The sequence below is a fragment of the Drosophila biarmipes genome, chromosome 3L (genome assembly GCF_025231255.1).
Source record: "Drosophila biarmipes strain raj3 chromosome 3L, RU_DBia_V1.1, whole genome shotgun sequence".
Lineage (NCBI taxonomy): Eukaryota > Metazoa > Arthropoda > Insecta > Diptera > Drosophilidae > Drosophila > Drosophila biarmipes.
The window spans coordinates 22840581-22865810 of record NC_066613.1 but is presented as its reverse complement, the minus strand read 5'-3'; the positions used below and the strand labels follow the sequence as shown (position 1 = coordinate 22865810).

The window sequence follows — 25230 nt, the reverse complement described above, 5'->3', positions numbered from 1 at the left end:
TATGTGGTCTTATAGTAGGTGTGAGGTCTTTCCAACAGAAACAAATGGTATTTAATTTTAAAGTATCAAAATATTTTTGTTCTTTTATTCAAAGCTTTTTTATTATGTCAGCACTACAAATATGCTATATTTTGTTAAGTAAAACCATTTTTTAGTTCTAAATCTTTATAAAATAACCAAGAACTTTATAAAACTGTATATTTTAACTTTTACATTTGATAGGTATATTAGATATTTCTAAATTCTAATGGCTTTTTATATCTTTTGATACACATTTTCATTTTCTAAAAAAGGACTTTTGTAAACTAAGCTAGAAGGGTCCTCCTTTTAATACTAATAAATTTGTTATTGCCACATATCCTTATATAAATTCGATTTCTGGTTCGTTTTCCATATATTTTCGCTCCCCTAAAAATATAACATTTAAAACTTCCTCCTCCGATTTATCGACTCCCACCAGTCCATCCATCTTGCCACCGAGCCCGTGTCCCGAAACCAGAGTATTCCAATCATCATCGTCGTCATCTATGGTAATACTCCCCATCCGGCTGGCGGCGGGGTAACTTTCCGCTTCATGAGCCTTATGCGCCTTACTCGCTCCTTACGCTTTCCACTCAATGGATTCGGGGGAAAAGTGGGCCGGGGAGGGGAGAGGTCCTGGGTTGACGCGTTGTGCGCTATTAAACTTTTTGGCATGATATTACGGGCCGGCTCACACACACGGCCATACTTACTTGTCATATAATAAACTTTTATGTTAACGGCTTTTGATGTCTTACCAAGGCGCAAACACAGGCCTGCCACACATGGCCCACTGCTGGTCTAAGGATTCGCTGGATTCGTAGGACTCGCCGGGACAGCTGCCAGCCAGGCACTTAATGCCCATTCTTCTTGCCATCAGTTTTCCCGGCTGCCTTTTGCATTGCGGCTTTATTAGGCTGAAAAATGGAAAATGCCGCCCGGCCAAAAAAAGCGGGGAAAACTTGCAGCCGCCCGTGGCTCCGCCACCTCCGAAATTCCATTGTCTGTGGTCTTGTGCGTGTGGCCCATTAAAATTCCCAGGCTAAATGCATGAATGGCAATGGAAAATATTTGCATAAATCTTACCAGGATTCCGGACTCAGCATGTGGCTGCCCCGCACCACCACCCGAAAATCAAAGAAAACTCGTGCTTTTGTTATACATATTTATCATTTGGATGGTAGTAACTAAAAAAACTTTATTGAAATTTTTCATACCGATTTCCATATTTACTTGGCTACTCGCTTAAAAATTAAAAACAATTTCATAATCCTCATAATGCGTTGCCATTTTGTTTGCAACAAAAGTCAACAGAGTTTGTATTTGTTTTATTTCCGCTTTCTGCTTTTCGGCTTCTGTTATAATACTCGCTATTTTTCCCCATATTATGCTTATAACATATATTATTTTATTTGCTTAATTGCAATTATATTCATGGTTTTTTTCGTCCCCTTTAGGGCAACATTAATTTACCCATTAAACATTCATTTACATGTCGCGACTAATTTTGCATGCGTTGGGTTTACATTTTTAATACCGATACATCCAAGTACGTATATAAATCCATGTCCACATAACTATATATAGATATATATATGACTGATTCGCGCGCAGTGTGCATTATATGTAATGTATGACTACCACACGAATACTTGAGTACAGTTTATAGTTTATTCATATGGTATATATGCAGGTTTATTTACAATTTTGATCGGTCCAACTCAGCCCCATTTAAGGGCCCGGACTGCCGGTGCCCCATACATTTTTAAATGTGGCACAGGATGAAGGAGCCATCGCTCGGCTCGGTTTCCCGGACAAAGTCCTTCAAGACAAGCCCAACTCGAACACAATCGACCGCCTCGGCAAATGGAAATGCAAATATTTTGTTGACAAGAGTGAGAAGTGACTTGCCAGTTGTGTCTTCCCCTATTTTTCCGGCGGAGCAGGCCGGGCTTGGGGTGTAAAAATGCAACCGGACATGCTGAAATGGGAGCTCTAAATTTCACTAGACTCGGGGAGCATTGAACTCGTTCTGGGAGCTGGTGAATGGGAACAGGAACTAACCACATGACTGGGAGAAATTCTTCTAAATAAATTGTTAGCCCGGAAAGTCGCACTTCAAACTGAGGCGGGTTTTGGCAGGAATTTCCCCTGAATTCTCCCCAGTTCCCCGTGGCCTCATAGGGGTCACCAGTGGACATGTAAATTTGTTCAAAAATTAGTTTAGGAACCTTCGAAGAAGTTCGTGTCGAAACAGTTAGCTACTTTGTATCTCTAAGTATGTACATGGCTTAAACGCTAGGCTATACAGGGCGACCCAAGGACAACACACAAATCAAGAACGAATCCCAATATTATTTACAACGATCTGAGTAAACTTTCGCTACGTAAGTACTTAAGTTCCTAGTCAGGGGTCTTCTTGGAGATCTGTAGATACCCAATTACATTAGTTAAGGTGTCCCATGCACTATGTACAAATTAAACTTCTTTCCTTATACTTAGAGAACAAATTATGTGATACCTTGGGTTTTTAGAGCGGGTTACTTAATTGCTTTCCTGGGGACACCTTAAATCTCTGCCGTTTCGAAGCGATCCCTGATTGCCATTTAATTCCCTTTAATATTCCTTTAAACACCTAGGCATGGCTTTGTAGGCAAACCACTTGAATATAGTTCTCTAATTTGATGATTCGTTCGAAATGCTTTCCATTTAGCTAAGTTCGCTAGTGTGCTGGCAATTTACGTGAGAAGTTTATGTACATGGCTCTGATTTCCGCCTAACTAACTAATCCCCAGCCCACTTAATTAGAAACACACTTACTTACAACTTTGGTGAGATGGCGGAGAACAGGAGGAGCAGCCAGAGCAGCAGCATCTTCCATCATTAGCATAATTAGTTGGTTTTTCTGAAAGGTATTACATGCAGCTCGAGTGGAAGGACCTCAGGTGCTGCTCCTTGCTGCTCCTGCTGCTCCTGCAACTTCTCCTGTAAATCATTTCGCTGCATTTGGGCGCTGCATTGGCGGTGGAATTCCGACGGGGCGACATTAATTTATCACCGTGCATTCCGGCTGCCATTATTGACACGCTCCTCGGACGTCGTTGAGGTTTCCTTGCGGTCGGCTGGGGATCTTGGGCACGGCTTCTCCTGTCGGTCCCTGATTTTAGCGGGTCCTCCGCCTCCAGGACATCCTCCTCCTCCTCCCCCGCCTCCTTGGAGCAACAGCGAGGAGCAGGCCTCCAACAAAACAAGTGCCGCGACCATTGTGCTAATTACCCTGACCGCCTGCGTGGCCTGGCCAAAGTGGCAGGACCAACAGGCCAGGGCGACGGCTGCCGGGGCCGCGTTCGTTTGCATCGCCTCGGGTCGCTCGCCTGTCCGGCAAATGGCAAATGGAAAATGGAAAACGGAGAGCGGAGAAAATGGAAAATGGTTAGAGCCGCGGAGAAAGAGGCACTAGATTTGCGCTGAATGGGTAACAATTTGTAGTTTGTCTGCCTCACGAAAAGGCTCTACATTAAGAAACAAAGTTGGCCAAAAAGACAAATACAAAATTTCAAATATATTCTATATTATTAAAGGTTTTAAGTAGGGTTGAAAAACGATCAAATTATGGTACTTGGCTTAACGATTTTCCATTGATAGTATCGATAGAGCTTTTTTCCAACCTATACCAAAAATACCAAAAATTGATGATCCTTTTTAAATAATTATAGTTCAAAATAAAATGTTTACCTTTTTTGTAAATAGACAATTTAACATAAACCATCATTTTTAAATTAAACAAAAATAAAACAAATTGGCATCCTTTTTGTTATATTTTTTGGAATTTTCAAGCAAAACCCCTCTTAAAACCTCAATTTGTCTAAGTGTACTTCTGCTGTGGCCACTAGTTCATAAATTGCGCAAAAGTTGGCCCAACAAAGTGAGAACGAGATGCAAGTTTAATGCATACAAATCGAGGTCAAGCAGATGCATGAATGTATAATTCACATTATCAAACTCGAGCATCCAATTAAGGCCTTAAAGAGAGCGGGCCGCCAAAAAGGGGTGTTCGAAGACGTGAAACTTACCCTGTAGGACGTGGACGCGTATGCTGGCTATCTCCGTATTCGAAGGATAACAGGAGTACTTGCCGGAGTGCAGGAGATCCGCGTCGTAAATGAGCAAAATGGATTTGGTCTCCTCCGACTTGATGGTCTTGAATTTCAGCCGACCGCCCGAAGTCTCCTCGCTGAGGACCTGTAAGGAGCAGAAAAACATGCGCGGCAGTGAGTGTCGTATTAAATGCGATTTTCCCTCGTTCAGAAAAGCTGAGGCTCTGCTGAGTGCTGAGCTAAATGCAAAAGCATGTTTTCTCATAATCATAAAAGCCAAAATTAAATACGTTGCGTATACGACGCGTAAACAAACGCGCGAGCAAACTCACACTCACACGCTCTGGAGGGGCTCTCGCCCAAAGCTCATAAAAGTTAAAAACGTTTATCCTGCAGCAATTGGCTGGGCGTGGCACCGCCCTTTGGCCCACCTCCCCCACAACCTGCCCCACTTTTGCGCTTTTTACTGCGCACAAACTCAATTATTGCAAGATAATTTGGCGCCAAAAAGGAAAACCTTAAATTGGTTTTTACCCCTCGCATCCTGGCTTTTTCGCTTCTTTTTACTTATATTTTCCATGCAAATTGATTTTAAGAGATATTTACCTTATCCTGATGATACCAGAAGATATGGGTCGGCGGCTCCGGGCTGAACTTGATGATGCAAGTGAGATTTATGGTGCTGCCCTTGTCCACGTACAGATCGGGTCCGCCCAGAATGGTGGCCGTGGGCACTGCGAATGGAGAGCGGGTTGGAGAGAGACATTACCATCCATTATGCAATCTAGATCCATCCCACATCCCCCATTCCCCATGCCCTTTATATATCCGAAAATTCCCGAGCTCTGCTAATCACTGCGTTACGTCGCCTAATCAGCGCCGTTCACAGCGCCCCCAAACTCTGACGAGTTGTGAAATTGCAAAACGGTTTGTTTTCCCTATTTCCAGCACAGCACAGCAGAGCACCGGGCAACGAGAACAGAGCAGTGACATGTGCCCCCCGTTCCGGATGCATCCACGCCCATGTCGCCCACCTCCTGACCAGGCCAATCCGGTCCAGCTCGGCTTTTGTTGGCAGTTTCCATGGTCCGTAGTTGGGAGCTGCCGTGCCAGTCAAAGTCAGCTCGTTAAATAATCGATTACCGCCTGTCAGGGGGCCAGAAAACGCAAAGTTTCGAGAGGACAGGGTTGCAAAAGTTTGAAGGCGACCTTCAGATGGATTACGGCTTCATTTTATGCTACCTTAGGAGTTATTACACAATCTTTCTTGATTTGGTATATTTAATCCCCAAACTAACAAATACTTTAAACAAAAATATCCAAATATTCAAAAGCACGTTTAAACTTCTAATAGTTCATTTTTGTAAAGCATTTGATAAAAAGATAAATTAATTAAAAGGTTTAGCAATTGAAGAGCTTTGGAAACATGCCAGCTATCATAACTTTAAAATATTATTAATTTAAAATTTGATTCTTCAACACTTTATAATCATTTTGCAACACTAAATGAAATGTCATGAAATAACACTAAATAGCAGGTTAGTCATAGTTTGCATTGCAGTGTTTGTTTTTTTGCCAAACAATTTTCAATAATTTTTGTTGTTAATTTAATTACCTCTAGGCGATTTTGCCTCCCTTATTTCTCCCAACAATTCACTTGTTAGTTATTAGTTTCTAACAGACATGCAACGATTGCAGTTGGCATTTTTTCTAAGCCCCCTTTTCTTCTTGAGAACCGTTCTGGCCATAGACTTTTGTGGCATCAAGTCCTGCCATGGCAAGCGGCATATTGGATGTGATAACGACATGGTAAGATTTTCATACATAAGATATTGTGCAGTTTTCAAAGAGCTCTTTCTAGATGTTCCTTGACAGCTGCCTGCGTTTCCATAGCCTGGTAAACATGGCCTTTTTCCGTGAGTACTTGCTCGGTCTTCACAATGGATATCGCCAGGAGGTGGCTAGCCATGGGTTTGTGGACCTGCCGCCTGCCCAAAAGATGCCCGAGTTGGCCTGGGACAACTACCTCTCAGTGGTGGCCGAGTACCACCTGAAACGCTGCCAGAATGAGCTACCCGATGACCTTTGCCTGGCCACCGACGATTTTGACGATCCACACTTTAACTACGCCGAGGATTTCTATCCAAGACCTCTGATCCGACAATCGAATGTCCGGGAGATGACGATCCTAGCCGAACAGTGGCTGGATGAGCTCTACGACATGGAGGACATCTCCACGGACAATGCGGAAACTGAAATCCGGAATATCATCAACGATCGGAGCTCCTACATGGGCTGCGCTGCGGGCCAGGACTACGATCTGTGGAACATCCACTTCATGCTCGTCTGCTACTACAGCGCAGGACCTGCTCCAGAGGGAAACCTCTACGATGAGGGCCAATTCAATGCCAGCCTGTGTCCCTTCGGAAAGAGCCAGGAATACCCCAACCTTTGCAAGACACTGACCCTGAATGACTAAGTCCCAGAATCGCTGGCAAAATAAATATTGCAAAGGCTCTGGGTATAATTAAATGTGCGAACCACTTGGGCCATAAATGCGAAGAGGAAGTGCTGAACTGTTGGATTTCCCCATAGCTAGATGTCAGTACTCTGGTGACCAAAAGTTCCTAAATTTGAGTGATAAATATAACTAAAAAGGAAATAAATTTAGTTTTACTTTAAATAAATCGAAGAAATAGGTTAAAAGTAAAGGCAATAACCGAAATCCTAATAAAATAAGATTGTTAAAAAACAAGATTGTGTTTGCTTACTTAAAAATATATAATTTGCGTACATGTGCCTGATATATTTTGTTTTAATTTCCCTATGCCATTTATTTTGAACATAAAACTTGTTCCATTTTTCTGGCAATTCCCTATTTTTTTAGCCCATTCAGCAATCATCTGGCTCTCAAATTGCGGCAACACTGGAGAAGCGAGACCGAGAAAATGCGAAAAGGTAGAAAATAATAGGTGGAGCAACAGTAACCGTAACAAGCTGGCAAAGTTAGTGGGTAAAAGCTTGTTGGAAAGCAATTTGTTCGTCATGAGCCAGAAAAGTGCTTGCCTGGGGCGCCCAGCACTTGACTCCGCAAACACCCCCTCGAAGCCCCAGCCCCCTCAACTGGCTCGAAAAATGTTGTAAAATATTAAAAAATAATATGCATGCATGCCAGCCCTCGAGCAGACCTCTCATCTCTCCGTCTGGCACCTCGTTTTTGTTCTGTATCTGCGGTTACACTTGTCACTCGGATGAAAGTGTGCTGCAAACTAACCCGCAACTGTCTGGATGGGTCCAAACATCCCGGCGAACTCATCGTTACTGGACTGATACACCCGATTCTCGGCTATATAGAAGGCGTCGTCGTTGTAGTACTGCTGCATCATGTCGCTGGTCTCCGAGTCTATCAGATCTTTTCACCAAAAACGTCGCATCATCGGGCGGGGGTAACCAAAATATAAAAACGGAAAATAGAAAATAGAAAATAGAAAATAGAAATAAACAAATAATACGGGCCACACAAATAAATTTTTAAATGGCAGACACATGGAAATAGAATGCTTATAAAAAGCCACCGGCTAAACTAATCTACTAAAGTACTTTGGCGCACACAGGTACAAAAATAGAAATTCACTGTCCATTATAATTAGGCGGCTAAGACCACCTGCTGAATAATTCATACGTAATATGTTGGCTGTTATTTTGAGGGAGAAAAAACTTTAAGTTTTATTCCATCAAATTGCTTTTCTAATCACGATTTCAAATTTGTTATTCTGGCTTTTTCCGCTGCAGGTCCGCTTATCTGGCTCAGTGAGGGGCTGTCTGTTCGATTTGGAAAACCATAAAAATAATTCCACCAAAATACAAAAACGCTCCGTGGCCCCAGGATTAAAGAGGACGTGTGTTTTTTCTGTAAAATCGAATGGCAGCGAAATGTTTTCGTTGCGCATACGGTTTTTCCTGTTATCTACACCTTAATTCCATATATAAATAAGGTCGCCTGTCGATATCCATCCGCTTGTGTGTGTTGCGGCTCTTGTCAGCTCCTGACAGTCCATCAATCTGCTCAAAGGAATTTCGGAAAATTCCTCTGTCATATTTACCGGAAAAGTCGCGCCCCGCTTTTATATCCTGCCGCGACGATTGCCAAGTGTGCATAATTTACACTCTTGAAAATTGCATGAATATGCAAAAAAAATACAGAAAATATGCGAAATTCCCCAAACCAACAGGACTCCCGGCCAGAGGCTCTGAATGCTTCGTATCTCTTGTATCTGCATGTTTATATAATAAGTTTAGCGAGCTGAACGGAAAATGCTTGATACCCCAAGCGTGTCATATAATATTTTCATACACTATGAATAAATATAAGTTCGTGAATTCATAAACTATAAGCTGATACTATCGGTTTTCTTTGTAAAATATATAAAATATATTCAAATTTTGCAACATTTGAGACTCGTTATTGATTATAAGATATGCCTATAAATTGTTATTCCCATCCAAAGATTTTAAAATAACTAAAAAATGATAAACTATTTTTTGGATGCAATAGCTTTCCATAAAATGTATAATATACTCTGTGCACAAATAATTGATGATATTTTATTTGGAAAAAAAAAACAGACAAATATATTTAATAGATAGATGGGACAACGCCCTACAAAATTAATTAAAAATTATAAAACTAAATATTTCTAAAATATTACCCAATAATATTATTTAATTTTTAAAAACTGTCTATACTTTATTTTTAATGTCCTTTTCGCTTGCCCAACCCCACAAACCACATGTTTTTTTCCAGAATAAAAGGAGAACTCACCAATTAATAATGGCCTAAGTAATTTTTACAAGTGTATAGCAGGTACTCACCCACGATGTTTAGGTTGACCGAGTAGCTGCGCACGGGCTGCGTGGATATCTGGCACTCGTAGACCCCGGCGTCCCGCTGCTGGGCCCACTTGATCTGCAGGGTCCACTCGTCGATGTCCCGGTGGTAGGAGGTCTGGAACCGCTGATCCGTCGTATAGGTGTAGGTGCCCACGGTGAGGATGTGCAGGTCACGATGCCGTATCCAGGCGACCTGGGAGCGGAGCACTCATTAATACCCTGTTCGCAGGACTTTAAAGAGCCCCGCCGATTGTAGTTTGTTCAGGTCCATTGCCGCCACAGAAACCGCAAAATTTATGCAGCTCACAGACTGAATTTTCATACTGCCTCAAAATTAGTGTGCGGAACGCATGACAGACCCGGAAAATGATACTCCCCATCCTGCGACATTCACTCGACATTGCCCACTACATTTGATACAAATTTTTTGACAGCTCTTTTCCCTTTTTTCGGCAGTGGGAGCCTTCTTGTTTATGCGGCTAACTGTCTAACCAATAGCACACACACAGTAAGACCGAACGACAGACAGAGTCAGCCAACTGTATGGCATCCATCTGTGCAGTTCCACTTTCCTGCCTGCCAGCCTGTCTAATTCTGCCATAACAGCAAGAAAAAGCAGAAAAACCCTAAAAAAAATACCAAAAAAAGTGGAAAAGTAAACTTTAGCCCGGGCTGGCCATAAATTTAGTGTTGGCCAAAAACCGAGCAGGCGGCCAGTTAACTGGAGGATGTGTGTGTAGTTTACTGATTGCGGAAGCGGATTTGGCCTAGAGGAAATCTACGGGCCCCGTGACCGTGGCCAAATCGCTTAACGTAATCAACGCTTTCTGGCCTGCCAGCACCTGCAAACTTTCCCACTAAAAGACAGCCGCGAATTTGGCAAATGCGTGTAAAATATTTCCGCATTGTTTCTGCGGCAAAATTGGGGAGAAAACTACATTGCCCCTGAACCGCCCCCTTTTTGTTATGGCAACCAATTTAATTTTGATTGTCGAAATGCAACACTTTGTTTTGGGGTCCCGAAAAACTTAAGGACTAACAAGCGGCTAGGGGAGACTTTAATTGGGTCGGCTGGCTCAAGTGACGCCATCCTAGGAAAAATTGGGGCCTACTTCGGGCCAGTGGTCAGCATGTGTGTGTCTCTGTGTCGACTGCTGTCACGTATTACATAATAAACTGGCAGCAAATTTAATAACCCCGCTCGGTGCGTGTAGGCCATCTAAGTGGATATTTGGTGACACATTCGCCACACTTGCTGCAGCCCCATTTCGGGAGCTCTTTGTTTATTAAATGTAAATAAAAATCAAGATTATTAATACGAAATGTTTCCGGCTGTTGTCCCCCTGTTGACTTTGCCTGCACTGAGGGAAAATTTGCATTCTAACAATTCGAAATATTAGGTGCATATGAAATATAGTACTGGGGCATGATAATCATATTTACATCCAATTTTTGGTACTCTTCCTAAATAAATTCTATGTTATTTTAAGTTTTTAAAATATTGTTGCATACTTTTTGGACACCTAATATGACATTTGAGAAAGTGATTTTAAAAGCTCGGTTAATTTCATTATGTATATCAAAGTTGAACTTGTTGTATATTTATATAAAGACAGATTTGCATACCCACACGTTAAAAATTACTTGCACTTCATTGGATTAAATCTTTATTTTTTGGAATTATTTTAAAATGTGCCTAAAAGTATGCTCAAAAAATGAAAAAATCGGTTGAAGAATTATTTTTACGATTGTATTAGGATTATATTAACAGTGACTTAAATTATGTTCCTAAAAATATTATTTTATCAAAATATGTTTTTTAATTTTAATATTTAAGAAATTTGATATTTGTAGAAATGTTTGTTACATCTCTTATGACTACAATAATTTAAAGCTAGGCACTGAAATCTTGCTTTTATCTGTTTTTTTCTATGTAGATTTAGGACCTCACCCCGCACTAGACTCACCGTCTTATTGCCCAGATGCTTGACACGACAGCCCAGATATGCGGATTTGCCCACCAGCGATGTGATGTTCCTGGGCATCGTGAGATCAAAGTAGGGCTCGTTCCACTTGTGGCCATGAGGATAATGCGAGGGGGGTGCGTGGGTGGGCTTCGCCTCGGCGTTGTTGTGGTTGTTGTTGCTCACAGATTGCCGCTGGTAGCACACGGCCAGCCCTGCAAGGGAAGGACGAGTATAAGATAAAAGATAAAAGATATAATATATAAGCTATAAGATATACGCTGGGAGACATAAGAGAGATATATGCCGCAGATATAACTTCAAGTGCGAAAATGGCCTGCCATAATGGGCCGCACACCTGCCGGCGACACGATTGCCCTGGGCTAAAATGTGAAATTCGGGAAAAATAGAATAGAAATTTCCGCGAACTGCGAACTGCACCTTAACGTAGCGTTCTTTAATTAGAGCGGTGACACAACCCCGTAATTTTTTCCGTTTGTTTTTTCCCGGATACATTTCACGCTTTTCTCCCCCTTTAAAAAAATAGAGTCACCAAGTGGCCCTCGCCTGGCTGATTTTCCAAGTGGCGACCATGTGGAGTGGCGGTTGTTGTTGTTGAGTTAGTTAAGTTAGTTGCTCGCATTGCGAAAACACAGTTGTTGTTTCGTTTTCATTTATGGCCTGCTGGCAGGGGTTAATTTTCTAATTACTCGACGCGACGACGACTTTCTATGACTTCGACGTCGGTATTTGTAAAACGGCCAAAGCAAAAAGCTTTTATAGCCCACTCAAAACATCTCCGCCCCTAAACAAAAAAAAATGGGAAAACGTAGAACCCTTTTACGGCAAAATTGTAAAACTGTAAAACTGCAAAAATTTCATTTCCGCCTAAAAGGAATCTAGCTAACAAACAAAACAAACAACAATCTAAACGGGCTCCCAAATGGTACATAAACTTTGCCATTTACGAAATTAAGTTGGGGTCGTAGGTGGGTGAAGTAATTCGGCAGTGTTTTGGAGAAAAATAAAACCGAAACAACAATTAAAAATCATAGGATACAGCATTTTTACGTTGTTTTACGGAAAACATAAGCCGAAACACCAATCAAAAATCACAGGGAATTATACAAGAAATGCCCGATGGCTTAAATTAAATTTACAAGTGCCAGGAATATGTAAAAATTCCATTTCTCCGGCAATTGAATCAAGTATTTGCCTTCTGCATTCGAGATGCCAGCAATCGAAATGGAATTCTGCCGCAAACCGAAGCCGAAAAAGGAAAATTCGAGTATGCTGGTGAAGGAAATGCCTTTTGGTTGGAAAATGCATTCAATGGCCACCTATAATAGGCATCAGTCAGTGCTCATTTCGAGAAGTTGCACTGCGGGAAATTGCAACCTAATTTTCCCTGGCCATCGAGAGAGAATCGTAAATCATATTAAATACTGAGTGTCACAGAACTGCATTTTTTATGGAATTAAAAAGCAAATAATTGGAAATGAGTACGGTTGATATGGTTTAAGAATGCCCTTTGATTTTCCCTGTGCCACTCTTCGAAATCGGGTTTGTTTCGCAGGCAACTCCCCATCGAATGTCGTTTAGCCAGGACTTGGGTTTTCTGAAGCCAGCAACGGACCGCAGAACTTAAAGAGCTGCCAGCCGGAAGCCCGACAAGCGCTTTTCAGGGTTTTCCCGGGGGCGGGAAAGCCCCTCGGAGGCAAACACACTGCAGAGGAGTGAATGCAAATACCAGCGCTGCATTGGCATGCCGGGCATATGCGTATTGCTTTTATAAAACAGCAAATAGCAGGTGGATGGGGTGGACCATAGAGTACTGGTACTGCCCAGCCCCCGCTTGCAAAGTACACAGATTGTTTGTACGGACTCGTTAGCCCAGGCTTTTGTACTCGGTCCGCTTGGCCAACTCATTTATTCATGGCAGCAATTTAAGGGCGGGCAAAAAAGCTGGCAAAATCTGCGGGCAAATCGGAAAATGGAAATTATTCAAAGAGCGGATTCATGACAAAAATCTGAGCCAAAGGTCAAGGTGCATGAATATCGCCGTCCGAATCGTAATCGCAGTGCCACAGCTTGGGCGATAAATATTAATGCGCTGTGATAGAATTAATTTGGGGCAATAAATCAATTAGTGGGTCCGCAGGGAGGGCGGTGGAGTGGCGTGGCCAACATCACGTATACGCCACCAACCCAGCGAATCGTGGCCGTTGACAATCTATGATTGATTCGCTGTGCGGGTGCAGTGGCCCCAAGGCACCGGAAGGTCCTTTAACTCGCCCCCCACCGCTTCCTGCTCATTTGCATATATGCGCATGCAACGAGTCCCCCGGGAGCCATAATGAATCATTCGAGCGGCTGCTCAGCGCTCATTTTACGCAAAATTAGCCTTGGCATCCGCCGCAGACATTGCAGCCCACCTGATGGCAAAACAATCGGAGTCCAGAACCGAGGGCCCAGGTACCCACGATAGCGATGACGATTACGGTTGCGTTGGCAGGGCTCTTCGAGGGGCAGTTCGAGTTGCCCCTCCCAGTGGCCACAAAACTACGGCTCAGCCCTGCGGAAACAATGGCAAGCGGCTGTGGAAGGACCATAAAACGCTTAGTCCTGAACGCAGAGGATTACGAATGCATGTGTGTGCTGTCTGCTTAATGGTCTTAAATATTTATAAAGCAAGCACTGGGCAACCGCAGCGGCAAACGTCGAACTGCGGCCCTGCCGGAAGGGTTAACGATTAATTGAAACAAACTTTGGCTGCTCCTGCGGCGCCAGGTCAAATATGTTTGGCCGGGGTCAACGCATAAGTGGGCGGTTGGGCGGTGGCAGTGGGCCAGATGTGGGGCGTTAAATTACATTAAATGTATTCGAGCGGTTGCGGTCGCTTCACGGAGGTCCGGTCAAGTGAATTAACCATTTTAAACAACATGTCAACCAAATATAGCTGTAATTCGCTGTTTAATTAAAAACGATTGCCATCGGTAAAATGTGAAGGGAAGGAAGGGCAGTTAAACGGATCGATCACAATAGTACACGAAACCTTTAACAGGTGTGGTTAATAACGACAAATACAATAAATAACATTATTATACTAATAACCCTAAATTCGAATTTTCTACCAAAAAGAACCAGTATTTTGTCCAAAACAAAGCTAAAAATTGTCCGAATATGGATTGCCATACCTCGCTGAGTTCGTAATTCAATTTCCTATCGATTGGCATTAAAAGCTCAAAATTTAATTTTTGACGATTTTTTGTCAAATAATTGTGATGTTACCCCTTTTTAAAAATCCAAAAATTGGTCAAATTTGTTTTTTACTTTAATCTGCTCAAAAGTGTTCTCGATCATTAGTTTAGGTGCAAAACAGTGATTCTATTAGCTGGGATACCAATTTTATTTAAAATACGACCAAAGAACTAAGATAAAACTCACTTTTTTGCCATAAATCCTTAATCCGAACTTCTTACCAAATATTTGAAGTATTTTGTTTCAAACAAATCAACAAATTGTCAGAAAATGGAGTGTCATACCTCGTTGAGTTCGTATTTAAATTTCCTATCGATTGGCATTAAAACCTAAAAACTTAATTTTTTGACTATTTTTATCAAAAAATTGTGATGTTACCCCTTATGAAAAATCCAAAATTTTGGCAAAATTTGTATTCCTTGTAATTTCCCGGAAAGTGATGTGGATTGTTAGCTTATGTTATTATGAGCATTAAACTGTGCTTATTTCAGCTGTAACACAAATTTAAACTGACTTACGATAAAAAAAAGCATTAAAAACAAAATTTTTTTGCCATAGATACAAATTTATATTTTGCTGAAAATTTACAAGGCTTTAAAGGCTAATCAAACAGTTTTCATTGCATATAACATTGTATATTTAGACTACTACCTCTTTTGATTTCGGCATAAGTTGCGAATTTGATAAAACAAAAATGAAAGTGCTCTTTCCGGCATACAATGTTCAGAAAATAAGGGAATCTCCCCCCTTTATGAGGCCCCTCTTAACCCAACCCATGTTTAAATGCCAGCCGAAAGCAGATCCTGACAGACCGAAGGATCCGAATGCGAGTGTATGAGGAGTGTGCTCATCGTGGCGTGGCAGACGAGACTTTTGTTGGCCTGCCTGGGTCCTGGGTCCTGGGGCTCCCTGCGCCGTGCTGAATGCTACCTCAATTAAAGATAAGTATCAAAGTGCATAGTAATCAGGAGGCAGCCAGGCGAGCGACGGGCCAATGAGCAGCGCACAGCCCGGGGCCAATTCCGGGGGCAGGGACTCGGAGGAGAGTGGCTGTCAAAATGATTGTCTTACATGCATTACCCTCCATCCTGGACGAGACCATCACTCAGCCATTTTATGTGTGGGGAGGCGCACCTGGCGTATGCGCAATTTTTACCTGCCTGCTGGCTTCTCGCTTACTTGTTACTTGTTTTCGCTCCACTCCGGAACTTTTTGTTGCACATCGTTTTTCACAACAGCCACAAAATGTAAAATTTTTGCGCCATTTTTACTGCAATTTATGCACATTGGCAGGGGGAAAGGGGCGCCAGATGGGCGGAAGGCCGAGGAAAACGAATCCGAAATCCCAGTCCTGCCGGGTACGGCCCTCTTTGGTCATTGCTTGTTAACACACCCAATGGGAGTTATTAATGTTTGCGGCGCTTTATTTACGGCTGCCAGGACTCCGGCCGTATTCAGCCTTCCCAACGAGTCGATTTTTTACGGCCGCCCAAGGATTCGAAGGATTCGCTGACAGGCAGGCAGGCAGGCAGGATGGCAGGCCAACTTCACAGTCCCCCTCTGCAGTTGATTTAAATTTGGTGTAGTTAATTTTTAACCCAATTTTTTACTCAGCGATTTTTTTATTTATGTGCACCGCCCTTTTAATGTTGCAACATTTTATTGCCGGCAGCCATGGAAAAAGTGCCGGGCTTAAAGGATTCAATTGCCCGAAGAGTCGTTGAGGGTGGATATTTTTAGGAGGGTAAACAGACATCTAGAGTTATGCATCCCTGTGCTTTATGTTCATAAACTTTTCGGGGAGTGCCTTCCATCATTTTTAATCAGTTGAAACCTTTAACAAACATTTAATTCCACTTGCCGCGACTCGTGTTGAACTTTCGCAACCCGACTTGTCGCATTTCCCTCTTGACTCCGCAAAGTTTTCCACTTCAATTTCTTGCCATGTTTCTCTCTGTGTCATTTGCAAATCAAATTGTAATTGAAGAACTTGGGTAAGTTTTTCCCTTCACTGGGGGATAACAGAAGGGGGACTCCATTTTCCGTACAACAATGCCGGAATGGAATGTCTTGAGCAGTAAAATATTGTTCGGGAAATTCTCTGAGAAAGTGTGGGTGTGCCTGCGTGTGTGTGCCCTGTGGCATATCGAATTTTGATTTTAATCCCGCCTGCATTTGTATGCAAATGTGGCCAGAAGCCGAAACTGAATTGAAATGATTCTTTACAACTTGATTTGCCGTTCCCAATGTTTGATTTGGCTTATTGGAATACATAGAGTCCCCCAGTCGGGGTTCAAAGGGTTCACTTCCCTTCTCCATCGGATGTATGTCAATTGGTTAATACGAAAAATCAATAGGAAAAGCTTTTCCGGGAAACATTATGGTAGTTTCATTAAAAATGCATAATTGCCATGTTAAAGTCCACGGAGGAAGACCAAGAACGAGGGAAACGTCACGCATTGTCTATGTAGCTGAGGTACATGATGTTTACAGTGGGGAACATAAATATAGGGGTGCTGAATATTGTTTGGAAAACTGCCAAGGGCTCATTAGGTAATGTATTATTTATAGCAATAGTTTTGTTGTAACTTAATTCAATGGCAAATGAATATTTTTCTAAGGTTGACTCACTTACGATATCCCCACTATAAGGGATAAATAGTGTATTTTAATTATAAGATAAATAATAAATTATTAAAAACTTTTAAGATTCGGTTTCTTATCTCTAAAGAAAATATAATTTTGAAAAAATAAGTTTTCCTACTGATTTGGTTAAAATAAGACAGTATTTCCGTCTCATTGGAATTAATTTTTCTTGGGTTGCATTGCACTGCTGACTGGCACTGTATCCACCTGTATCCTACCTCCATCTGAAGGCGATGTGAATGACCAACCCGACATGCAAATGGCGGTGCACTTTCCCCATGGCCTCACTCTAAGCCCCAAAGGCAACCACTTTGTGCTTCGTGCACTCCATTGCATGTTGGCCAGACTCGAGATGGGTTGGCCATAATTCATATTTCAGCCAAGCTGATGTTTATTAATGCGCCTTTGTCGTGGTGTTTATTTAAGCAATTATTGCTATTCAGCCATGTCATCCGAAATGCTAATTAGATTCCGCTGTTGCCAGGAGGACATCCCGCGTTCAATGGCCATGAATCGAATTGGAAAATGAAATATTTTTCCGACACGCAACATCAACTGTCAATTAATATTGTTATGGCAAATATTGTTACGCTTTCAATTAGACTTCAATCGGACTGCATAAGCGGCAAATGAATTTCGATGGGGACCCAAGCCGAGGCCACTAATCGCATTATGTGAAAACATTCTTTGTTTGCTTTCCATTTAGCAAGTTTCTGCGGAAAAAAAACACCGAAAATCTCCAAAACGAGGCAAAGATAAATGGTCGAGGAGGCAATATTTTTTTAACGAAAATATTTGCACAATTCACACATCAAACGAGAGCAAAGTTTTCACTTTTTATACATTTTTTTCGGGAGTGAAATGGAGATTTTCTGTTTGATCTTGTTCAGAGGCGGAAATTGCACAAATTGTAAAGCGCCACTTTCCGGCCATTCAGCCGCGCTCTCTTTCCTTTTGGCCACAGCTGTCTCTTTCCATTTGTGCGGCAGCCAATGGCCAGGCGTTAATTGAATTATGTTTGCCGCACAATTGGCCACTGCAAGTGCAACAAAATTAAATGTGACCTCTGAACATGTTTGATCACTGGTTTAGAAGCGAAAAAAAATTGGCTAAAATACTGAACAAAATATTTATCCACCTGCCGAATGACTCTACCGTAGATTCGAAGCAAGTTTTATGCTCAAATGAGCTGAATAAACAGCGAATTAAAATGGGCAAATAAATTAAATCAGCTGGAATCACATTTCAAACGAATCAATTAAATCAGAAATTAATCGAAATGCCCGTAGAAAGAAAAATCATGTCAGGGAATTTGTATACATTAAGCGGCAATAAAAAGCAAGGGTAATGCAATAATGCTGTCCGGAACACATACTATTGGTACTTAAATTTTAGCCACAAAAAAAGGGGAAACTTAATGTGTAATCCCATCACTATAAGCCCTGCGCGATGAGTGGATCATGTGAATGGCATTAACCAAACCCACTTGACATTTTCACAACCTTTATCGGGCTGTTTCGATCGCTGTTTTATTCATATCCTTGATGACCCGCACATGACCAGGCCGAGCAGCTCATTACAAACAATCAAAAGGCAATAGGAGCGTGGCCAAAAATTACACAGACCGCAGGGCCCATAGTTAGAGCCATAAAAGCAAATAGGCCCGAAATCCACACTACAACTATGTATAACCCAATATAACCCACACGCATGCGAGTGAGTGCCAAAAATAAATGAAACACTAAAACTTAATTTGCTGTTTATGTGGGACACAGAGAGAGGAAATCGCAGGACGAGCCCTAATGACAACTGCTGTCCTTTGTCGCCCTGGCTCCTGGGAGGATTAATAAACCAAGTTCCCGGCCAAAAGGGACCGCTAATGAACTCAGCCGTTAAGATCCTGTCAATGAACTTGAGCGGCCAACGGGGCGTATGTGTGATGGCCGTCTGAAGTCTGCTGTGGTTTTTCCTTGCGCGTATAAATTATTTGCCCAAACAGAGCAAACATTTGGCGCTGATTGCCAAATGCCTTTGGCAATTGTTTTCGGCTGCCCTCGCCCGCCTCGGAGCCCCATAAAAAATAATGAAGAAAAATAACTTAAAGCGACGGACTATAAAACAAATGATCCGGCAATGGGATCCTCAACCTCATTGCCTTCCGCTCCACAATGTGTGCATAAATTGTGTGGAAATTTGTGGCCAGCCTGGCCTGCGGTCATATTGTACATAAACAAAGCATATATCCGCCGTTCCGTTTGCATATCGCCCTATATAGCCTGGCAAATTTGTCGGTCATTTGCATTTGACTTGACACAGGGCCCAAGTCCCATTCCTGTCCAAAGTTGTACTAGCCCATTTATTATGCTCCATGTATGACATTTTCGGGAACTCAAAAGGGCGAGCGGGCTAAAATCCCCGGCTAAGCATTTGGGGAATTCCCCGGGCCCCAGCCACAGTCGAGGACAAATAAATCAAAGCCTGCTTTGCCATTTTATTGGAATTGTTGGCCAAATTTTATTTCCCCCACTCGCGCAGTGGCATCAAATGGATTTGTATTTTTAGCGCAAATTGCATAAATCAAAAGTTTTGCTTTGTCAATTTGGTTTTTATACATTTTTTTTGGCACTCTTGTTGCCATTTTCTTTTTGGCCAAACTTTTGATTGCCTTTTAGATGTCTCCATGTCCGAGCCATAGTCCATAAGTCCGAGCCGAGACTTTGCAAAAGAACTTCAAACACTCGAAAGAACGGAAAGAATGGGAACTCGCATGTTCCGCCGGCTGTAAGCCGCCTCCTGACTTATGAATCATAATTAAATAAATTTCCATTTAGCCTGTTGACACATCTGAGTGCTCATTAAACAGTCAAATGGCCAGCACTAAATCAGGCCAGCTTTGTTTATATTGTCCGTGGTCCTCCGCCTTCCCAATAAAACACGCTTCCATAATTTATGCTCGCTTCCAACTAATATCATATTAACTTGTTTAAATTCGGCCACAATTTATGCAACGCATAGTCCTCCTTTGGGCCATAAATTGGCGCTTTCGTTTCGTTCGGGCCATCAAATCATTTTCAACAATCAAATTTGTGAAGCGTTCAGGGACGAGCAGTCCATAGAAATCCAAAGAGGCGTGTGCTTGTATTTCGAAATCGCTGAATACAAAAAATGTATTATATGCCATATTATATCAGGCTAAACTTTTAACGACCTTATTTAATCATCCCAAAGAAGATATAACAATAAATTAATAGTTTTATATATACTAGGGTGTTTTATATTTTTAAAATGGTATGTTTTCAGGATATAGTATTCAAACCAAATGCTGCTCAGGTTAGTACGCCCCATAAAGCCCTGAGATTAAATGACACCCTGTAAAAGGCAGAAACATCCATCAAGCCCCAACAAAACCCAACATCGTTGTCCTGGTTGGAGAATAATTTATATCACTCTCACCACTGACGTAGCTTTGTACATTATTCTATTTATGCGTGTATTTATGCCTTTATGAGCCGCGTGAAATATGTTGTTGGCCATGTTAGTTTTACACGCTTTTAATGAGGGGCCAGAACAACAGAGCAACAACAAAAACAGCACTTTAGTGATTTTAATATTCTGGCAAAATGAACAAAACGGAAACTGCACTAAAACGTAATTAGCACAAAAAATGGACATATAAACAGATATATTCATACTTTTCGGCCTGATAAGTTTATAATGCTCGCTGTTCGAGGTGCTGGCAACTAATTCCAGTTGAATTTTAATTAAGCCATAATGAATGTGGACGGCATTAGTAGGAAATTAATTATCGCGCCGGAAAAAATGAACAAAAATGTTGCCTATTTTTCTCGCCCGACTTTAATGAGCCTCGGATTTGACAAAGTAACGGCATATTAAACGTAGGCCTCATCGCGGATGGACACTAAAAATAAAGCAGAGCCAGGGAAAAACATTTTCTTTTCAGCCCCGCCGAGGCAGCATTATTAATAGGCACTTAGGGATTTGGTGGAAAGCGGGGAAATGCGGGGAAATGCGGACGGCGGGGTCCACATTACGAGCTGATGAAGACACGTTTTTACATTTTGTATATTGACGTTAAAATTAGATGCCAACTTGTCGTCGTCTCGTTGGCATTTTTTCTTCATACCCCAAACAACGCGTATCATATTTTAGCTGCTGATGAGGATGATGATGGTCTGGGGGCGGCGAAGTGGGGCAAAATGTGTGTGAGTGCCTGGACTTGTAGTTTCAGGTATTTTATAGCTACTTTTCGGGGGTCTAAGCACGGGCCTCTCGGAGGATACTGCGATTATGATCTTTGACACTTGGTTTTTGGACAAAGTTATCTGGTTTTACGATGTAATGAGATTTGCTGAGTTTTGTCAACATTTAATAGATATAAATGCTCAAAAATGAGTGAATTAAATTCAAGCTTATTGATAAGCATGCAGACAAACTTTTAACAAAACAAAAAAATAAATCATCATACTAGAATCTCTTTTCAAGAAGGTAAACAATATTTTTTTCGTTCAACATTTATTATTTATTTTTCTGCAGCTCTGAAAAGCTGCCATCACTGCTTTTCAGGTGTCTGTGCTAATGCGACTGTGAGATGATATACGACCGCCACGCTCTGTGACACAAATCAACATGTTAAATAGACTGTGAGTGCACCTCCGCCCACTCGAACCCTTCGGCTAGGTGTTATTTTCGGCACTCCTACAGCCTCCAATAGCTCTTCACCTTGGGGCTCTCCTCCAGCGGGGGCTCCTGGTACTGCTCGCCAGCCCTGCAAAGGGCTGGATACTTGGTATCAGAGCCCGACTGGCAGCCAATGGCTTTCTCCCGGTAGATGGGCCAGTCCGGGGTATAGTTGCTGGCATAATTACAGGCCAGCAGGAATTGAGGATGACCCGGGGGCTTCTCGAATCTCACGGCGGCACAGCCCACGAAAGTGTTGTTGTCACGGGCCATGACGGCAAAATTCCTAATGGAACTGATTGGGGAAAAATAAAATCAATTAGGGAACATAAAACCACACCAAATCCAAACCCACTCTCCGAGTTTTCCCTTGGGAAAACGCTGCAACTGGTCCTTCGTGATATTGGCACTCTGGTTCCACCAGCCGCCTATGGACTCTTTTATCAGGCACTCGACTGTGTGATTGCCCTCTCCCTGGAGCAGAGTTACGTTAATAGAGGCTAAGTTCTGACCAGAGTTGGGGAAATCAGGAGTATTGTGGCAAGGATCGTGCTGCAGGACACACTGCTTCACATTCAGTGTGGCCAGATCCGCCAGTTCGGCATTCCACTGCAGTGTGGCCATGCGATCGGGTTGCGGCAAGTTCGTGACCTTGCCAGCAGCAAGGACATTTCGCAGGGAATTGTGCTCATCCAGGATCAGGTCATGCAAGCCAGTAAGATTGACCAACTGGACGTCGGCAGGACACTGCTTGCTGAACTCCTAAGAAAAATAAAGGCACCCCTGATGGTCTTCTACTCATTATACATAGTAAACGGGGGCACTTACTCCTTTGTTCCTGCAGGCAATGTGCTTTTTCAGAATATTACACAAACCACTTTGACAGTAGTCCGTGGGCGTGACAGTTGTGTTATCCTGGCTGTATACAACCCGAAGCAATCCACAGAGGATGAGGCTAACTACGAGTACGCTCGACATGCTGCTGCTGATTCAGTCTTGACTGCTCGTTTTGCCAGCCGAGCTGCCCCATTTTATACTGCCCAGCAATACCGGGGACAACTGTTTCCCAATCGGGCCACTTGCCACAGCTGTTTTTGCCCCCGCAACTCGATTCAAACTGAAACTGGGTCTAAGCCGGGCCAACACAAACACAGCTAGCCGTCCGTAAATGGCAAAGTTAAGAGCTGCTTGCCAAATGGGATGACACCTGCTTCGATCCTATCAATGCCAGGTGCAAAGGCCTTCCTACAGAAATCCTCCCCTTCGGAGGCCCCCGCCGACTTATGCCACTTGACATATTATCCCACTTGGCATCCCAACCAAAAAAAAACAGAGTAAAAAGGGAAGGGAAAACTAAGAAATAGAAGCCAAATGAAAACGAATGCTTAAATCCAAAAAATTCCTTTCATAGTGCAATTTAAACTGCAAACATACAAAAAGAAGCGGAGAGGAGTGGGCATCCATTCATGGCAAGACCAAGAAAAACATAGAAGGCAAAAGGAAAATGAGAATTCGAGAGAAAAAACCAGAGGGAAATGCCGCCATGTCCTTGTCGTTCATTTTCTACCTCAATTGAAATAGTTTTCTCCTCGGCTGCGAAATTGTTTGCTGTTGCTGCAACAGTTTTTCACTTTCATTATGGGCCAGAAGATTACGAGGGTGGCTTTAGAATATGTCTAAAGTGCTCATAGTTAATGGAAGCCTTGCAGATAGACAGTTAAGGCAGTGTTCTTAGATATTTATTTTTAATTATGTATTATCTTTGGTAAGAACTTTATGATAACTATATGCAAAATATTTTTTATAATATATCATTACTTAAAAAGGAAGATTTATATATTAAGGGAAATTACTGATTATTACTAATGCATTTGAATCTCGTAGTACTAAAATCTATTGTGATCACCTGATATGCCCCCTGAAGTCCTACACATCCACATTTAAATTTTAAGCCTCATGTTACCAAAATTGTGAGGCTAAAATGCTCGTACGTTTTCCTGAAATATTTCGAGCAGACTCAAGTGGCATTTTCGCATCAAAAATTAAGTAGGACTGCCAACTGGTGAAGCAACTCTTGCCACATAATAACTCATTCTCTTTCACCGAGCCCGTCTTCTTGAGCCCCTTTCTCCGCTTTCTCCTTTCGCCTGCCCTCCCCCTCCTCCGCTCTAAATATCCGGGTGTTTTTGTGTGCAACACGCAATGACAGTTCACAGCAGACAAAAGTAAGCCAAGTCCAAGTCCAAGAATGAAGGGTAAAAAGTGAGGAGCAGGGCGGAGGCTTTGGTCCAGATAACAGCAGAAGATTTCTCTCTTTTTGTAAACACATTTAGCCATTATTATTTATTATTACTAAGGGCATTGTTGTGCCTGTAGCTGGGCAATTTCATTTCATGCTCTCCAAGGGGAGGGAATCTGGAGAGCCCAAGAAAAAGTGACACACTTGAGGTGGGGGAAGACCAGCAGAGGGTCGGGAAAACCAGCCAGGGTGGAGAAAGAGGAGGAAAAAAGAAAAACAGGCTAAGGTCAGCGGCTAGAGTTACCCAGTTAACTGAGGGGAGAAAATCAAGGGGGCTGCGAGGAATCAGGTGAGCTGGTCAGGTAAGAGGCATCGGCTTACACTTGCTTTTCACTTAATTGGATTTGCCTTGGCAGCGTCTCCTTAGCCCGGCTAATAATTGCAGTTTGTAATTATTTCCAGCCCCCCACCCTTTCGGCCAGCTACCCGGGATTAGGGAAAGGGCTGGGAATGCACTTGCAAAATATCAATTGGAAATTAAAACTTTCCCCGGCTTAAGTTGAGCCCCGAAAAATAAGGCGAAAAAGTTTGGTGTGTAAGCGCGAGACAATTTCAATTTGGTTTAATTTCCTCGTTGGCTGCCTGTAAATTTATTCACCCGCCCTTCGATCGGGGTTTTTCTTTTGATTGGCATTGGGTGTGAGCAGGAAATTGGAATTCTCACACATTCGCACACTCACATTAGGGCGGGAAGTTCGTGTAAAAGGAGCACTTGCCTTTGGCACTTTGGCAGTACTTATTTGCATATTTTAAGTAAAAATTTAAGTGTTTGGGAGAAGGAAAAAGCTCTTCAGAATTCGCTGTAAGAGTGGAGTGTGCGGCATGTCAATAAAACAATGACAATGTCATTTGCCAGCCCGAGTCGCAGCCCAGGTCTGCAGTACTCAGTGCCACAGTTCTCTGTCCTCAGTTCCCAAGTCCTCACAAACTGCAAACTGTCACTTAAAATGCCCCACTCAAGTCGAGTCAACTCAATTCGTTTGTCCCATCGACGGGACTTGTCGGGAGCCCCAGTTTATGTCACGCATTATTAACACACGCCCCATCGGACGGGTTGCAGTGCAACGTGGCGTATGCGCAACGAAAGTTCTCAGACAGTCACTGCGACTCGGACTGGCTGCCAAGTCGTGAGCTGATTGCTAAACGCACTGCCAACGACTGCACTCGGAGAAGTGCTCGAGATCTGCTTCCAGATAGGATTATGGTGCTGCATTAAGTATTCATATGAGGGTCTAGTTCGGAAGGAGTTTCGCAATAAAGAACAAATTATCAATCATACAGTGATGCAATCGGAGTGATGGGTTTAAGGCTGAAATAAAGTATTGTTTAAAGAGCTTTGGAGGAAAATAGAAAA

At 42.5% G+C, this 25230-nt stretch overlaps 3 protein-coding genes across 7 annotated transcripts in view; 1 reads left to right on the top strand and 2 right to left on the bottom strand.

Moving 5' to 3' along the window:
• Positions 1–1178: 1178 nt before the first annotated feature.
• The window catches only part of LOC108035387 (zwei Ig domain protein zig-8), a 41033-nt gene continuing 16981 nt past the window's right edge, over positions 1179–25230 (bottom strand). For 4 of the 5 annotated variants that reach the window (XM_017110995.3, XM_017110994.3, XM_050886542.1 and 1 more), the window contains exons 3-8: positions 10976–11187; positions 8991–9201; positions 7393–7530; positions 4725–4852; positions 4095–4263; positions 1179–3395 (exon numbers count right to left, since the gene is read on the bottom strand). In XM_017110995.3, coding sequence (XP_016966484.1) covers positions 3076–3395; positions 4095–4263; positions 4725–4852; positions 7393–7530; positions 8991–9201; positions 10976–11187 — 1178 coding nt within the window. In that variant the 3' untranslated portion in view covers positions 1179–3075. The remainder of the gene's footprint in view (positions 3396–4094; positions 4264–4724; positions 4853–7392; positions 7531–8990; positions 9202–10975; positions 11188–25230) is intronic. The other variant, XM_050886543.1, reaches the window with a different exon arrangement.
• On the top strand, positions 5674–6858 carry LOC108035389 (scoloptoxin SSD552). Its single transcript, XM_017111001.3, has 2 exons — positions 5674–5927; positions 5980–6858. The coding sequence occupies exons 1-2, from the start codon at positions 5802–5804 to the stop codon at positions 6595–6597; spliced, it is 744 nt and encodes a 247-aa protein (XP_016966490.1). The 5' UTR covers positions 5674–5801; the 3' UTR covers positions 6598–6858.
• Positions 21396–22572, bottom strand: LOC108035388 (antigen 5 like allergen Cul n 1). The gene is made up of 3 exons (XM_017110999.3): positions 22406–22572; positions 21933–22339; positions 21396–21872 (listed from the first exon to the last, which is right to left on the bottom strand). Exons 1-3 carry the CDS (start codon positions 22553–22555, stop codon positions 21596–21598), a joined length of 834 nt encoding a protein of 277 aa, XP_016966488.1. The 5' UTR covers positions 22556–22572; the 3' UTR covers positions 21396–21595.

Bases quoted from the DNA above. Each gene is read 5' to 3' on its own strand.
- LOC108035389 (XM_017111001.3), top strand. From the start codon at position 5,802: ATGCAACGATTGCAGTTGGCATTTTTTCTAAGCCCCCTTTTCTTCTTG. The intron at 5,928-5,979 runs GTAAGATTTTCA...AGCTCTTTCTAG, and splicing joins TTGGATGTGATAACGACATG to ATGTTCCTTGACAGCTGCCT.
- LOC108035388 (XM_017110999.3), bottom strand. From the start codon at position 22,555: ATGTCGAGCGTACTCGTAGTTAGCCTCATCCTCTGTGGATTGCTTCGG. The intron at 22,340-22,405 runs GTAAGTGCCCCC...TATTTTTCTTAG, and splicing joins TTGCCTGCAGGAACAAAGGA to GAGTTCAGCAAGCAGTGTCC. The intron at 21,873-21,932 runs GTGGGTTTGGAT...TTCCCCAATCAG, and splicing joins CCCAAGGGAAAACTCGGAGA to TTCCATTAGGAATTTTGCCG.